Source organism: Sarcophilus harrisii, chromosome 6 (assembly GCF_902635505.1).
Source record: "Sarcophilus harrisii chromosome 6, mSarHar1.11, whole genome shotgun sequence".
NCBI lineage: Eukaryota > Metazoa > Chordata > Mammalia > Dasyuromorphia > Dasyuridae > Sarcophilus > Sarcophilus harrisii.
Genome location: NC_045431.1, coordinates 187,017,317 through 187,034,693, shown reverse-complemented (window position 1 = coordinate 187,034,693; position 17,377 = coordinate 187,017,317). Strand labels below are relative to the sequence as shown.

Below are 17,377 nucleotides of genomic sequence, written 5' to 3'. Positions count from 1 at the left end.
TCCAGGGAAGAACGAACAAGTGGGGAAGGAACAGAGAAGGCTTCACAGAGGAGGTAGTATCCCAGGTGAGCCATGAAGGAAAATAAGAGGCAAAGTTGAGGAGAAAATATATTCCTGGTATGCTGGCAGTGCCATGTGAGGTATGAGAATCATTGTTAACTATTGGGGAAGTCAGGGAAGACTCTTTAGAAAAGGAGACATTTTAATTAAGTTGTAAAGAATGAATAATAATTAAATAGTTAAGAGAGGGATTCCTGATGGAACAAGGACTGATGCAGAAGAGTACAGGGCTTTTAGACATGGGAAGAGCTGGAATAGCTATACCTCAGTCTGCAGAAAAATCAACATGCAGCCTGAAGAAGAATTCAGATATGATTGGCTTTGGTATCCTTCTTAAATGGAAGTTCTGGGAGGAGCTGTTCAACAAAAGGGAGAGACCACTGGGGCAGAAGGTATTTCCAGGTGTGAATTCCAGGATTGGAAGTGAGCTATCAGGATGAAGAGATTTCTGGGACATGGAAGAGAAAGTGAAGAATGCAGCCTGGAGAAGAAAAAAACATATAGGCGTATAATAGGAAAATAAAAATTTAGAACAGGCAGAATGCTACTAAATTGGGGGAAACCTTAAAAGCCAACCAAAGGTGCTTAAAATGTACTTGGTAAGAAATAGGATGCCACTTAGAATTCTGGGACAAAAAATTGACACGGTCAGATCTTTACATAAGAAATAGTATGCTGTTGTTGGTGAAGTTGCGAATGAATCCAACCATTCTGGAGAGCAATCTGGAATTATGCCCAAAAAGTTATCCAGCTGTTCATACCCTTTGATCTAGCAGTGTTACTACTGGACGTATATCCTAAAGAGATACTAAAAAAAGGGAAAGGAACCTGTATGTGCCAAAATGTTTGTGGCAGCCTTTTTTGTATTGGCTAGAAACTGGAAAATGAATGGATGCCCATCAGTTGGAGAATGGTTGGGTAAATTGTGGTATATGAATGTTATGGAATATTATTGTTCTGTAAGAAATGACCATCAGGATGAATACAAAGAGGTTTGGAGAGACTTACATGAACTGATGCTGAGTGAAATGAGCAGGACCAGGAGATCATTATATACTTCAACAATGATACTGTATGAGGATGTATTCTGATGGAAGTGGATTTCTTCGACAAAGAGAAGATCTAATTCAGTTCCAATTGATCACTGATGGACAGAATCAGCTACACCCAGAGAAGGAACACTGGGAATGAGTGTAAACTGTTTGCATTTTTGTTTTTCTTCCCAGGTTATTTTTACCTCCAATTCTTCCTGTGCAACAAGAGAACTGTTCAGGTCTGCACACATGTATTGTATCTAGGATATACTATAAAATATTTAACATGTATGGGATTGCTTGCCATCTAAGAGAGGGCGTGGAGAGAGGGAAGGGAAAAATCGGAACAGAAGTGAGTGCAAGGGATAATGGTAAAAAATTACCATGCATATGTACTGTCAATAAAAAGTTATAATTATTTAAAAAAATAGTATGCTGATAGCATTATGAAGATGAATTGAATATTTGAAAGAGCAGAGACTGGTTAGGGGACAAAAGTTCAGGGGCATAGTAATGAAGGCTTGTGTTGAGGAAACTGCAGTGAGAATAAAGAGGAGGAGATAGAGATGAGTGGTTTTCAAGTTAGAATTAATCAGACTGAAGAATTGATTGGATATGGAGGTGGGGAAGAAGGGGAGAAAGGCATTGGTCAGATATAAGCCCCAGGTTACATAAAATGCTGCCACTGGCCTGGAGAGACTTACACGAACTGATGCTAAGTGAAATGAGCAGGACCAGGAGATCATTATATACTTCAACAACAATACTAGATGATGACCAGTCCTGATGGATCAGGCCATCCTCAGCAACGAGATCAACCAAATCATTTCTAATGGAGCAGTAATGAACTGAACTAGCTATACCCAGAAAAAGAACTCTGGGAGATGACTAAAAACCATTACATTGAATTCCCAGTCCCTATATTTATGCACACCTGCATCTTTGATTTCCTTCACAAGCTAATTGTACAATAATTCAGAGTCTGATTCTTTTTGTACAGCAAAATAATGTTTTGGTCATGTATACTTATTATGTATCTAAGTTATATTTTAATATATTTAACATCTACTGGTCATCCTGCCATTTAGGGGAGGGGGTGGGGGGCGGGTAAGAGGTGAAAAATTGGAACAAGAGGTTTGGCAATTGTTAATGCTGTAAAGTTACCCATGTATATATCCTGTAAATTAAAGGCTATTAAATAAAAAAATAAAATAAAATAAAATAAAAAAATAAAATAAAATAAATAAAATGCTGCCACTTCTGTATGTCAGGGTCGCATGATCTTTCTGTCACTGTGTGGATTCTAATTCTGTTGCTTTATTTTACACACAGTTATCTGAGTAAGGGTGCTTTTCTGCTTCTCCTGTTTCAATAAAGTTTATGGGTTTTATGACAGCTATTTGCTGCTTTTGGGTTTTTTTTTTCATTTATTTCAGAAATTGAGACTGTAATGGACAGATGAAGTTGCTGGAAGGCAGACTTCTGAAATAAGCTTTGGTCTTGTGGAAAAAGCTCATTAGATTTTAGGTCAAATGGAGTCCCAGTTGTGCTAATTAGCTATATGATTATATGAAAGTTACTTAATTACATATAGTAGGCACTTAATAAATGCTTATTTACTTGAGTAAGTTTTCTATCTGTAAAATATTTGCGCTGCCCACCTCGAAGAATTCTTGTGAGATAAGAGCCTTGTAAGCTTTCATGTATATGTCTAATACTACTTTATTATTATAACCTGTATAGTGATATGTTACATTATTGCAGAATAATGCTGTTTATTTACTAACTGTAACTCTTTTGGCTTATCACCATTCTATGATATGAAGCTGTGTCCTAGCATTTTTTCCCTAACATCATAGAATCACAGAATCACAGAGCTCGGAGGGATTTCACAGGGTATTTAGCCTAATCCATAACTGATTGAGAATTCATCTTATACCATCTCTGACAAGTGGTCTTCTAGCCTTTACCTGAATAACTCCAGGGACGGGAAAGTCACTACTGCTTATAGCAAACCCATTCCAATTTTGAACAACACTCATTCTGAGGAAATTTAATTTTCTTTGTTTTATTAATGGTTAAAAATAAACTTATATTGATATATTTTGTCCTCACATCACCAGTATTTTCTAGTATATTCTTTCTCCATCCCAAAGAGCTATTTCTTATAATGATAAAGAAGCAAAAGGAGAGAAGTATAATATAATCAGTACTAAAAACAGTCTGATATTTTATATATTGTTCCACATTCATAGTCCTCCACCTCTACAGAGAAGTTAAGGAGGTGCCTTCTGACATCCCTTCGCAGGTTCAGGCATGGTCATTAAAAATTTTCTGCATTTCATTTTGTTTTGTCATTTCTGTTTCTTTTTATATTGTTATAGTCAGTGTGCATGCTATTTTCCTGATTCTGTTTACTACATTTTATATCAACTCAAATAATTCTGTGCTTCAATGTATTCACCACAGTCATTATTTCTTAGAGTTCATTAATATTCCATGAAGTTCATGGACCATACCTTTTGTTTATTCCTCAACAAATAGAATCTGTTTTGTTTCCAGTTCTTTGCTATCATTAAAAAGTTTTGCTATAAAAATTTCTGTTTATATGGAACCTTTCTTCTTCTTGACCTCTTTGGAATATATGCCTAACAGTGAAATCTCTCATTCAAGGGTTTGGCCATTTTCATTACTCTCTTATTGTAATTTCAGATAACTTTCCAGAACTGTTGGATCAGTTGGATCACAATTCATTAGTGTGCCTAGCTTTGCCCAACTCTTCCAACATTAACAAACTTGGACCTCCTTTGCCAATTTCTCTGATCTGTAATGAAATCTAAGATTTATTTTGATAATCATTTTCTACTAATTGTCTTCTTTATCTTGGCTATCGGACCTTTATCAGATGTATATGTATATTTGATAAAAAAAACAACATTTTTTCCCAGTTGACCACTTCCTTTCTTATCTTAATTGTATTAATTTTGTTCATGCAAAGGTTTTCAATGTTATGTATTTGAAATTATTATTTTATCATTTGTAATCTCCTCTTTGCTTTGTCTGTTGAACAATTCACCCCTAGCCATGACTGTGAAAAGCATATGAACTGTTTCCCTTCTAATTTTTTCTTATTGTATTATCTTTAATATTCAGATCATGTATTCATTTTGAATTTATTGCAGCATATGGCATAAGGTGTTGAGCTAAACCTAATTTCTGCCATACCACTATCCAGTCTCTTCAGTTCTTCATGTCAAATAGGGAGTTTTTTCCCTAGGTAATTTATATTTTCAGTTTTATCTAATACTGGGTTATTGAGTTTAATTATTTCTCTTTCTTTCTTCTCTAATCTGTTAAAAAGTTTCATTTTCAAAGAGCCATTTAACCAATGTGTGGGTTGTTTTTATATGACTGTGCATTTGTTACAAGGTTTTTGTATTTCTTTTAAAAGTGGGTGGTGGAGGGGCAGCTAGTTGGTGTAATGGATAGTGTACCAGCTCTGAAGTCAGGAGAACCTGAGTTCAAATGTGGCCTCACTTAATACTTTCTGGCTGTGTGACCCTGGGCAAGTCTCTTAACCCCAATTGCCTCAGGAAAAAAAAAAATTAGTCATGGATTTGGGGATGTTGAATCTGGCAGTGGTATTTATTGCAAGGCGCAAAAGAGAAAAAATTCAGGAAGAAAAACATAAAAGCATAACAGTTTTTAATGTAATGTGGTAAACTGATTACCTATCATTTAAAAACAGGATATATGTAATAGAGATTCACAGATTCATATATAATCATTCTTTTTGTTCTCCTATATATATATGGAAATGTTAATTTTATGTGGGAGTATACATTTTTTTTCTTTTAGAGTTTGTTAAACTCAGAATTTAAAAATTTATAAAAAAAAAACTAAAGAGATATTTGACATTAGTTAGGCTCCTTATAATTGGATCTTTTTGTTACAAAGGAATAATTTTAGTTTACAGAGCTGGATGGTATGACTTATCAGTGCTCTCTCCATGGGGACAAAAATACCTGAGTTCAAATCCTGTCTCAGTCACTGAGTGGCTGTGGGATCCTGACAAGTCACAACCTCTGCCTCTCTTGTTTTTTCCATCTCTAAAATGGGGATGATAATCTCTACCAGAATTGTTGGGAGAATTAAATGAGATAATGTCTGTAAGGCACTTTGTAAATGTTAGAGTGATATAATAGTGCTAGCTGTCATTATTACTTAGATGAATTATTCTGATAAAAACACCGGAAGAGAGAGCACTAAAATATGGTAAAAGTCTGACTCACACAGATTATGCAGATTGTGTATAACAGTGGAAGTTATACATAAATAAATATATATACATATACATGGATAAATCAACATACTTATATTTCATTTGTTATCAAGAGGAGCATTTTTCATAGAAACTTTCTTAGTTTAGTTCATAAAGATGCTATATGACAGTGCAGCTGAGTGGAGTAAATTATTTGGAATTAGAATGTCTGAGCTTAAATACTCTCTGAAAAATGTAATATTCATTTGTTTACTATAATACTATACAAATCACATTTTGTGAGAGAAGGTAGATATGCCTGAAAAGGACAAAATATTTTCTCAAAATTGTTTCAGTGAGAAAAATAGATTTTTATTCCATGTTTTTTCTTTACCTGATGATTTTTGAAAGTTAATATGAATATATTGTTTTTTTCTCTTGCTTTTAGTGATTTCTTCTACTCCCTCAGCATCCTCCCTCTCCCCAAACATGACTGATGTAGTTGAAATGAGATGATGTATATGATATGCTTTGTAAACATTAAAGCACCACAAAATACCAGATATTATTGTTATATCTTAATGTTATCACAAGCAAGAAATTATGGTATTTTCAAATATTTCTATTGAATTCTTATCTTTCTTAAAAATTCAGTCCTGGCACCATCTTGTCTGAGGAGCCTTCTCTATTTCCAGACCTTCAGCCTCCAAGTGAAAGTAATCTCTCCCTCTTCAGATTTTCCTCAAATGCTTTGTCTAAACTTCTCTCCAATGTCTTTAATCTCATTTTTTTCTTGGATTACTATTATTTTTTGCATTTGTGTCATATCCTTGATGGAAAGACCCCCTTTCAGCTCTACCATTGAAAGTATAGGTTATCATTTATTTTGTTTGAGATGGAAAAATTTTAAAACTATGTGTGTGTCCTTTCAGGGAGATGAGTATAAAATGAAGGCACAAAGCTAGAGCAAGATGTGAGGCAGCTGTCCAGTGTCAGGAATCTGAAATAAAGGAGTCAGTCTTAGCTGAAGAATATGCAAACTGAAGTCAGAACAAAGCCATGGGTCAGAGATAATTGGGCAGTCAAGGAACAATTAGAGACAGATCCCAGTAGACAAGCAGACAATTGGTAATGGAAAGCTGTCCTATCCTTTCTAGGCTGGCCCAAAGGGATTTATACTGGGGCATAGAGACCGGGAAACCATACAAGACAATTGGACAATCAGAGGCAAATCTAATCAGTCACAATCAGGGTCTAAATAAGAAATCTAGGCACAAATCTAGAAATTATTGTGCCTACTATGTACCAGACATTAACAGGTGTTAGGAATACAAAGACAAAAATCCTTGAACTCAGGGAATTTACATTCTACTACAAAGATGCAATATATCCAACACAATTTTAACAGAAAGAAAGCGGAAAGGTCTTCAAATAAAAGGTGGCATCAGAGCTAAGTCTTAAAGAAGATTGATAGTCTAAGCATCAAAGGTGAGAAAGGTACTGGAAAAGGCTTGTGCAAAGATGATTTCCCTGGGAGATGGGATATCAGGTCTGAGAAATAATTAGTGTAATTGTAGGGTTATATGAATGGGGTCAGTGTGAAATAAGAAGAGACAAATACGTGAGAGCCAAATTGTAGAGAGATTGAAATGACCCCATTAAACTTATATTTTGGTTTAGAGGCAATGTAGAGCCACCAAAGATTTAATTGGGAGAAGGGAGAGATATAAGTAGACCTGTGCCTTAAAAAATTATTTTAGCAGGTGGGGGATGATTTAGTGAAGAATATAACTTAGAGGCAGTGTGGTATCATGGAAAGAACATTGGCTCTGAAATCAGAGGATCTGGGTTCAAAAACCACCTCTGAAAAATCAAACTACTTAGGTGATCTTGGTCATGGTCCTGAATCTCATTAATCTTGATTTACTCATCTGCAAAATGAGGGGATTAGATGAGATGACCAGTAACTATTAAGTCTGAAACTTTCCCTATGTGTGTTTGTCTCCCCATCAAAATGTAAGCTGCTCCAGAGCAGGGAGTTTCACCTTTTCTGTTTGTATCTTTATTATGTTGTCATTGTTCAGTTATGCCTGACTCTTTGTGACTCCTTTTGGGGTTTTCTTGGCAGAAATTCTGGAGTGATTTGCCATTTCCTTCTCCAGCTTATTTTACAGATGAGGTAACTGAGGCAACCAGGGTGAAGTGACTTGCCTAGCATCAAATAGTTAATAAGTGTTGGAGGAGAGATTTGAACTGAGAAAAAAAGACATCTTCCCTACTCCAGAGTCTGCCCTTTATCCATTGTTCCACACAGCTAACTGTGGCTCTCACTTAGGTAATTGAATCCTAGTCTTCATGTGAAAGACAGGGATAGTCACCACTACACTAATAAATATACAAATACTAATAAATCTACAAATCACTTGATATTAAAAAAAATCAATCTCCTCTAAAATATTCAAAGTAAAATCCTGGGAGAACTATCAATTACTTCATCTTTTGATACAAAAGACTCTGGAAAAAAAAGATATGAGAATTCACAGAAAAAATACTGTAGTTGCTCCCTGCACCCAATACTTAGGTCTGGCAAATTTGTTCCACTCTACTGCCCTAGGACCTCCTCTCAGACTACAAACCTTCTTTTGCCATGTCAGCTTCCCACAGGTATTTGCTGCAGGTTTTAGGGAGGAGGGTTTGTTCACCCCAAAGAGTGTGGCAATGAAAGTAGTCTCACCACCACTGCACCTTGAACTTTGCACTAATTGCTAGGATGATTTAGTGGGAAGATCACACACCTAGAATTAGAGGGTCTGGGTCTGAGACTTATTTCTGCTATGGCCATTTATTGGCTGGATGATTTTGGACAAGTCACTTAGAATCAGAAATTTAGAGCTGAATGGGACCTTAGAACCTATGTAGCCAATCCCCTTCCTCCATTTTACAGTTAAGGAAACTGAGACCCAGACAGCTTAATAACTTCTTTAGAAAGTCTTTATGAGATGTCTGAAAGGAGTTTATTTTTTTTTTTACTTCAGAGTCTGTATTTTTTTCACTAGCTTTTCATGGTCTCTAGTTCCCAAACTTTAAAATGTAAGGATTGAATTGAATGATCTCTCAGGTCCCTTCCCATTCTAAAGTCTTGATGGTTTGAAATTATTTTATGCATTTGTGCATTTATGCATATGTGTTAGGGAGCTTCTCTTTAAAGAAAGTGTCATGTACTGCACTTAGCACATGATGAGAATTATTTAGCTAATATATGCTTAGTTCAAAAGTATTTAAAATAGTTTGGCTTATTCTTACCCACTCAAAATGGAAAAGAAGTATTTCAGCCTAATTCTTCCAGTGATCCAATCAGTATCTTGTAATAATATTATTCTATACTTTGGATTCCTGATTTGACTTAAAACATATGGATCTTATTCATTTTAATTTAACTGACAATTATATATGTAAATAATTTTCAGCAGTTGGAAAGACAATGTGAGCACAGAAGGTGAATAAGGAAAACAATAAAAAGATCTGCTTCTAACATAATAGTAATAATGTAGATTATGTGCTGCAAACCTAATTCTCTCCCCCTCCTTCCTGGACTGCAAACTGCCTGCATTACAAAATGTCACTCGCTTGCCATGTGCTTCAGAGAACATTAGGAGATTTCTGGAGAAGGGTGACAGTGTGGGGAGGGCAAAGAAGGGCGATTTTCTCCACTGCAGAAAACAGACACTGGCAGAAGCCAGCAGCGGCAGCAGGCAGAAGGATACTCATTAACTCTGGGTTCTAGTCATGTCAACTTAACAAAGGGAGAAAAAAAATCTGAATTGAAACAAAGTGGTGAAAAAATAGGTTTAATATGGACTTGTATCCAAAGGTTTAGGAAGAAACAAGGGTATCCAAAGGGTAGGAAGAAACAAGCTTAAGAACCTAACCACCAGATACTTTGCAACATCACACAATTATATTTCAAGCAAACCCTGGCAGTCTTATGAAGGGATTGTGGGGAAAGTGCAATGTAAGAAGTTCCAGGGAGATAAAAGTCAAAAGAAAATTTTCCCTCACTAACTATTGTTCTATATTTAACAGTTATGACAGTCTGGTATTGTGTTTTCCAATCATTGAAGATGCATTTGAGTTAACATTATAGTTGTTGGGGCTCAGTTTCCTTACTTGTAAAAAGGAAGATGTTGCATGGTCCTTGTGGTCCATTCCAACTCTAAAATTCTTTAAATCTTTGTCAGAAGTGTTAGTGACTTTCATTGTCTCGTGGTAATTTAGTTTTAATGACAGTGCTTTTCCCAGAATTAAAGAATCTGAGGATTGTAGAAGTTTTTTTTGAATAAAAATCTCCTTTTCAACATTCCTTGAAAATGGGTTATCCCTATATTATTGTTCTATAAGAAATGATCAGCAGGATGATTTCAGAGGCCTGGAGAGACTTACATGAAGTGATGCTAAGTGAAGTGAATAGAACCAAAAGAGCATTGAATGCGGCAACAATAAGATTATATGATGACCAATTCTGATGGACATAGCTTTTTTTCAACAATGAGGTGATTCAGGCAAATTCCACTAGACTTGTGGTGGAGAGAGCCATCTGCACCCAGAGAGAGGATGACTGTGGGACCTGAATGTGGATCACAACATAGTATTTTCTCTCTTTTTGTTGTTTGCTTGTATTTTGTTTCTTTCTCATTTTCCCCCTTTTGATCTGATTTTTCTTGTGCCACGTGATATTTATGTAACTATGAATAGGAGAACTGTACATGTTTAATATATATTGGATCACTTGCCATTTAGGAGGAAGGAGAATGGGAAAAAATGGAAAAAAAATAGTACACAAGGTTTTGTAAGGGTGATGTTGAAAACTATCCATGTATATATATTGAAAATAAAAAGCTTTAATTAAAAAAAAGAAAAAAGAAAGGCCTGGAGAGACTTACATGAACTGATGCTAAGCAAAATGAGCAGAACCAGGAGATTGTTGTACATGGCAACAGCAAGATCTTTGATGACCAATTCTGAGACACATGACTCTCTTCAACAATGAGATCATTCAGGTCATTTCTAATGGTCTTATGATAAAGAGAGCCATCTGCACCTAGAGAGAGGATTGTGGGGACTGAGTATGGATCACAGCATAGTATTTTTATCTCCTTTCTTGTTTGTTTTCCTTTTCTTTTCCTTATAAATTTTTTTCCTGTTTGATCTGATTTTTCTTGTGTAGCATATTTGTGGAAATACGTAGAAAAGATACACATGTTTAACACATATGTATTACTTGTCATCCAAGAGAGGGGGTGGGAGGAGGGAAGGAAAATAACTTGGAACACAAGGTTTTGCAAGGATAAATGCTGAAGATTATCTGTATATATGTTTTGAAAATAAAAGAATTAAAATTTTAAAAAAGAAAATGGGTTATCCATACCAACACTAGTTGCTTTAGGTTAGTTTACTCAAGCTTTTTTATTTTTATTTTTTTCCTTTTTAGTAATTTTGGTTTTTTATTTGAATTAGAGAAGCAGGCATTTAATTAGCCTATGCTTCTTATATAGCTTTTGTTGCATATCTTTTATAGACAGAAATTGGATAATAATGAAGATTTTTCCTAATCTAGTAAGTGGGTCTTTAACAAAGTTATAAATGAAAGGGGAATGGGCCTTGATAGATCTGAAGTGAAAGCATAATTCAGGATTATGAAATATTATAAATGTAAAGTCCAGAGAATAGTAATAGAATGAAAGTATTTTGACTTTTCTAAAAATACAGAATTGGACAAAAGAATATTGTGTCTGAACTCTGAAAGACTTTGGTGAAAAATGCTATCCTCCCCAGAGAAAGAACTGATGATGTCTGAATACAGATTGAAGCATATTTTTTCGCTTTTCTTTTTATATCTATTTTCTTTTACAACATACCTAATTTGGAAATGTTTGTATAACCTATATCAAATTGCATGCCTTCCCAATAAGGGAGAGGTAGAAAAGGAAGAAGGGAAAGAATTTGGAACTCAGAGTTTTAAAAGCTAATGTTAAAATTTGTGTCTTACATATAACTGGGGGAAAATAAAATAATAAATTCATAAATAACTAAATAAATATCTCTGGATCTCTAGTTTGAACTCCCTGCAAACATAAGCCTTCTAAAATAATTGAGGTTTATTAATGGTATTTAATTTTTAAAAATATTATGTCTGGGAGTCTCAAATACATGTGCCCTGAGGTTGGTGGGAGCAAAGTCTTAGAGAGTCATCATATTAGCAGTACAAGCTAGACTATATCTGAATGCCCTATGTCAAAAACCAGACTGTATGACAAGGAGGACCATGTGATCTCTCTCACATACATAAAGTCAGCATGGTGCAGATTTGCCTTCCCTGGTGATTCCTTTCCCAGCATAGTGCTGATTCATTTTAACTGCTCTCCAAATTAGTGCATAACGCTGGCCATGGTGCTGACAGGTAACAGAAACACAAGAAGGTAGGTAGTTCAGGCAAGGACAAACAGGTGAGAACCTTGTTATCAGGTCTGAGGAGATTGTAGATGTGGTGGTGTTATAGAGAACCAGTCAAAAACTCAGGGCAAAAAGGTGGCATAATCAAAATGCCTGGGAAAAAGGACATTATAGTAGCACCATTTCAGATTCCTAGGAAAGAAAAATCATGGAGAATGCAAAGGGAAAGGAATCCAAAGCTAATAGAACCAATGCATAGATCAGAAATTTGCCAGAAAGGAAAAACACAGATATCAAGGTGTTCAAAGGGGAAATATATCATAAGATTTGATGAACATGTCAGAAAAATTCCAAGTTCCAAACCTGTATAGACACAATGGTGACTGGAAGATGGCCAATAAATAAGGAAAGGGTAAAGGATTACTTGATTAGTCCTTGCTTTATTAAATTTCAGATGGAAACAAGACATCCAGGCCACTGTATCAGCAAGACAGGATTTAACAGTCAAGGAGAGGTCAGTTAGAAAAAAGAACTCCAGAAATAATCATGATTAAGGTAGTAATAAGAGCACAATGAAACAAGTCATTAGTTATGCCTAGTGGAAATGTATTCAAAAGAAGAAAGGAGAATATGCCATTTATGACCTCAATAAGAGTGGTTACAGGCATTTTAATGTTTTATGAACTGTATTAGTTCTCTTGTGGTCCTTCTAATCAAAGCCAGCCCCCAACTGTGCCCTTGATACCTCCCTTTTCCAGAAAGTTACTAATGTTCATTGCCTTTGCTTGCTTCCTTCCTTTTATTCATCCCTGGTAATTTTATTTCCAACCTTACTAGTCATCTGAAACTTCTCTGCAGACTTGCCAGTGATCTCTTAATTGCTGAATTTGTTACTCTTTTCTCAGTTCTTAAACTTCTTGATTTTTTAAGCCTTTGATACTGTTCATTGACCACTAATTCCTCCTGAAAATCCTTTCCTCCCTAGGTTCATTCTCTTGTATATCCTTGTATCTTTCTGAATATTCCTTTCTCAAGCTCCTTTTCTGGTCATCATCCATCTTGCTCCTAGCTCTGACTCTTGAATAAACAACCAAAGAGCAGAATACCCAGCAAATAGGGAACGGTATCTTAATTTCCAGGCATCACTGAAAGGTATTTATAAATTCATCTGTTTTACAAAAGAGATCTTTATAGCCTAGTCTCTTATTTAGGTATGATAGAATGAGAGAGCTTCTGAGAGAAAGTGGTAGACATTGTCAAATGCTGCAGAGAGGTCAAGAAGGATGATTATTGAGAAAAGTCAATTAAAGTTGGCAATTAAGAGATCATTAGTATTTTTGAAGAGGGAGATTTCAGTTGACTGATGAGGTCAGAATCAAGATTGCACAGAGGATTTAAAAATAAGAGAGAAAAGGAGAGAGGAAAAAAAGTAGAGACACTATATGTAAATGACTTTTAGTCATCAGGGGGAGGTATAATAGCCAAGATGGTCAGATCAAACAAGAATTTTTTAAACATGGGAGAGACATGGTTGTCTTTTTTTCAATAGAAGAGTAGCCAGCAGATGTTGTCATCAACATTGAAGATGAGATGGAGACAAAATAGGAATGATGGTGGTTGCAACTATCATCATAACTATATCTGGATCATTTGAGATATGGAGGAGAGGAAAAAGGAGTGCTCTTAGAAAATGGTCTTAGTTTTTTCAATGAAGTATGAGGCAATTTCCTTAGCTGAGGGGTTTCATGGATAGGACCATGTGGGAGGCTTAAGGACAGATATGGTTTGGAACAACATAGAAAAATGTAGGGCAGTAAATTGATTAGAAAACTGGAAAAGGATTGCCTTGCTGCAGTGAGTGACAGTTGAAATTATGTAATAAAATCCTTATTGATCCTATTTAAAAGTAATTTTGTCCTGTAATTGCTTAAGTCATTGGGTATTATCTCTGAATTTGTTTCAAAATTCAGCTGGTAGGTAATGAGTTGAGTTTAAAAATACAGCTCTCTTGCTAATCACTGATCTTCAGGTGAACACAAGAGACAAATAAAGATACTTATAAAGTATCTTTACACTTCCAAGCTATCCTTCAAGGATATCTTGTTTGCTATCCAAAAAATCTATTGCATCTAGATTCAAAGAATGAGCACATCTTAATTGCAGGAGAGAAGGAGGTCATTGCTAGTCCCCATTATCAAACTTCCAACAAATCATATTGTTTTCTGCTCCTCAGCTCTGTAACCATCATGTTGCCCTCAAACCCATGATGTTATCTACCCAATCCTGTTCTTTGTTCTGTATTCCTCCCCCCAAAAAAGGAAATAGTCTTTTTACTCAGGGTCTTTGATATAAATGGAGACAAGACACTGACACTTTTATTGATAGACAATATGCCTCTGTTAGCAAAATATTATCTTGCTTAGAGAACTGCCTCAGTTTGACTTTTTTGTTAAATGTTATCTATAACAGAAACATAAATCTTAGTGAATCAAGTCAGCATCATTTTGATTTCCTCCAGAAATCAGAAGGACCAGAAAACAGAAGGCAAAAGAAAGAATTTTAAGAATAATTATGGAACAGGCATTTTAGAAGGAAGAATGGAATTGAGGCAAATCTAGGATTAAGGTGGAGAGGAATAAATGACCAGCCAATTGAGTATGGGCAACAATAGTGGCACATCCAAAGCCAAAAGTTAGAAATCACTGGGATTGAGCACCTATAATAGGGTGAGAATATGCTAACCATAAAGTGAACCAACGCAGAATATCAGTTATTAGAGAGAGGACTCTCTATTTAGCAAAGCACATAGATAGTTCAAGTCTAATGGATAATGTTTTGTTCTTGAGCAGGCAAAAGTAAGGGGACTATATTTTTCTGTATTTTATTTTCTTCCTCTGTAAGAAAGAAATGGATATATTATCCACAGCACCTCACAAAGTGGCCATCAGTGTCAAATAAGATGTACATTAAGAGCTTCATAAACTATATAGTACTGCATATATATATATGCTACACATGTATATATATGCATGAAATATTAGACAGTTGACAAAAATACATATATGTTTATGTGTATGTGTATATACTTCACACTTCATGTGCTTGGTAATTTTTAGTCTTTTTCTCAGATAGCCCTGACTATTGATCAATAACTTTGTGAATTTCTTTCTCATTTTATGTGAATATTATTTAAAAAGCATGAAAAATTAACAATTTCTTTCCATTTCAGGATTCTTTACTGCAAAGATGGCCTCTTTTAATAACTATATCAAACCCATAATTGAACAATTGGACAAATTTAATCCTGAAACTGACAGTCCTGAGAATGTCCTGGAAAAGATGTCTGCTACTCTGCAGGTATGCTAAATTTCTGATATTGCACCGCTTTCTCTCTGAAGTTTAATGGGTGACATAGCAAATTGCACTTATGATATATTTCAAATTTTTCATTTGCTTTTTTTTCTAAGAAAGGTTACATTTATATTCTATTTCCATTTATTCTTTAAAAAATAAAAGGAATTGAATTATGACTTCAAAAACATATTAGTTAACATCCTAAATTTATCTTCAATAGTTTTCAATAATAATTGGTTGAAGACTTAGTGTAATTCTAATTATAATTTTTAAATGTAATGTTTTTAAGAGCTAACCTTTTCCACTGAATGTACTATAATTATATCTTTGTATTACTGACATTTTCAAGGATTTAGAGTTATTTTTTAAAAGCCTTAGAAATCAACTAGTCTATCACTTTGATTTCAAAGATGAGAAAACTAGAACCCAGAGAGATGAAGGTTCATCACACAGCACTAAATGGCAAAGCTTTTTGCTATAAGGCCAGGAAGATCAAAGTTCAAATCCAGCCTCAGACACTAACTGTGACTTTTTTTCCACCTCAGTTTCCCCAGTCTGTTTCCCCAGGATGATAATAGAACCTATCTCATAGAATTGATGTGCAAATTGAATTCGATAATGTGTGTAAAGTATCTATCCTCCATCTGTCCATCTATCTTTTCACTATATCAAACTTTTCCTGCACATTTTTCTGTATAAGGCTTCTTAGTGCATAAAATTTGTTAAAGTTGGATTAATTGTCAAATAAAACATCATTCATCCAACTTCAGGTTTATTTCTATACACCCAAATGCACTGAAAGGAAAGCATAAATAACTAATATTACTAATTAATAATTTGTATTAGTAATAATATTAAATAAATAAATAAAAATGAATAAAAATAGAGAGCAGCATATGTGTTTGTATGAAATGATAAGATCAGAGGAGTTTCTCCTCCTCCTCCTCCTCCTCCTATCCTAAACTTTGCATCTTCCCCAACACTAAGTACAGATATTCTATTTTGTAAACATTTAGTTCAAATGGATACAGAAATGTGTTTTTTCTTCTACAACCTGTTTTGACAGAGAGGTAGGTAAGAAGTGAGAGTCAGGAAGCCTGAGCTCCAGCAGTGACTCCATCACTTATCTGGGTCTTAGTTTCCCCAGTTTAGGGGGTTAGCCTCGAAGAACTTCCAGTTCCCTTCCAGCTCTGATAGCCTGTGACTCATCCTGTTCTCATCCCACAGCAATACTGAGCATGATCCCCTATTTTATTGTACTCACATGGTATCTTCTCTCACTGAGAGATTTTTATCTGATTGTTGGTTCCATGGGATTTAGCAGACCCAGTATTTAAACCCAGTACATAAGACCCCAGTTCATTGCTTCTTTCATGACCCTGCTCTCATAGCAGTAAGAATTGTCATTAGAAGGGCAGCTATACGATTCAGTGGAGAGAGCATGGGAGTTAGGAGGACCTGAGTTCAAATCTGATCTCAAACACTTGACAGTTACTAGCTGTGTGACTCTAGTCAAGTCATTTAACATCAATTCCTTTGCCAAAAAAAGTGTCATTAATCTCATTTTTCAAGTTGGAAAACTAAATATTAAAAAAGAAAGGAATTTTCTCTGTTAGTCATTTAGTAAGTTTATTCAACTGTTAAATGGGTGAGGGAGACCTTTGCAGAAGTTTAGAGCTTGGCTTCTCAGATAAAAATCCATATATCAGAAGCATTTCAAACTGGGGTAGGCTACAGTAGGCAGAACAAGGGTCTGGCCAATGAAAATGGGTCACCCAGGACAAAGGTTCAGGTGAAAATGGGCCACCCAGGATAATGGTACAGATGAAAACGGGCCACCCAGTAAAAATGGGTCACCCAGAACAATAGACCACCCAGAATAATGCTACAGATGAAAATGTACCACCCAGTGAAAATGGACCATCCAGGACAATAGTTTGGATGGAAATGGACCACCCAGTGAAAATGGGTCACCCAAGACAATGGTTCAGATGAAAATGAGTCACCCAGGATAATGGTTCAGATGGACTACCCAGTGGAAATGGACCACTCAGGAAAATGATTCAGAATAGGAGGAATAGCTCATATTATGCAGTTCATAAGGTGGTTTTTGATCTGAGGCTTACAGACTGAGATGTGCTTGGGGTTAAGCATCTCTCCAACTGGAAAGATGCTCAAGATTACTAGTAATTCCTCCTTAGTGGATAGGGAACCAAAC

General features: G+C 35.4%; 1 protein-coding gene across 3 annotated transcripts in view; it reads left to right on the top strand.

The window, feature by feature from the left end:
- CFAP99 (cilia and flagella associated protein 99) overlaps nt 1-17,377 on the top strand; it is a 177,524-nt gene that overhangs the window by 1,709 nt on the left and 158,438 nt on the right. For all 3 annotated transcript variants that reach the window (XM_031942842.1, XM_031942841.1, XM_031942844.1), the window contains exon 2: nt 15,035-15,162. In XM_031942842.1, coding sequence (XP_031798702.1) covers nt 15,052-15,162 — 111 coding nt within the window. In that variant the 5' untranslated portion in view covers nt 15,035-15,051. The remainder of the gene's footprint in view (nt 1-15,034; nt 15,163-17,377) is intronic.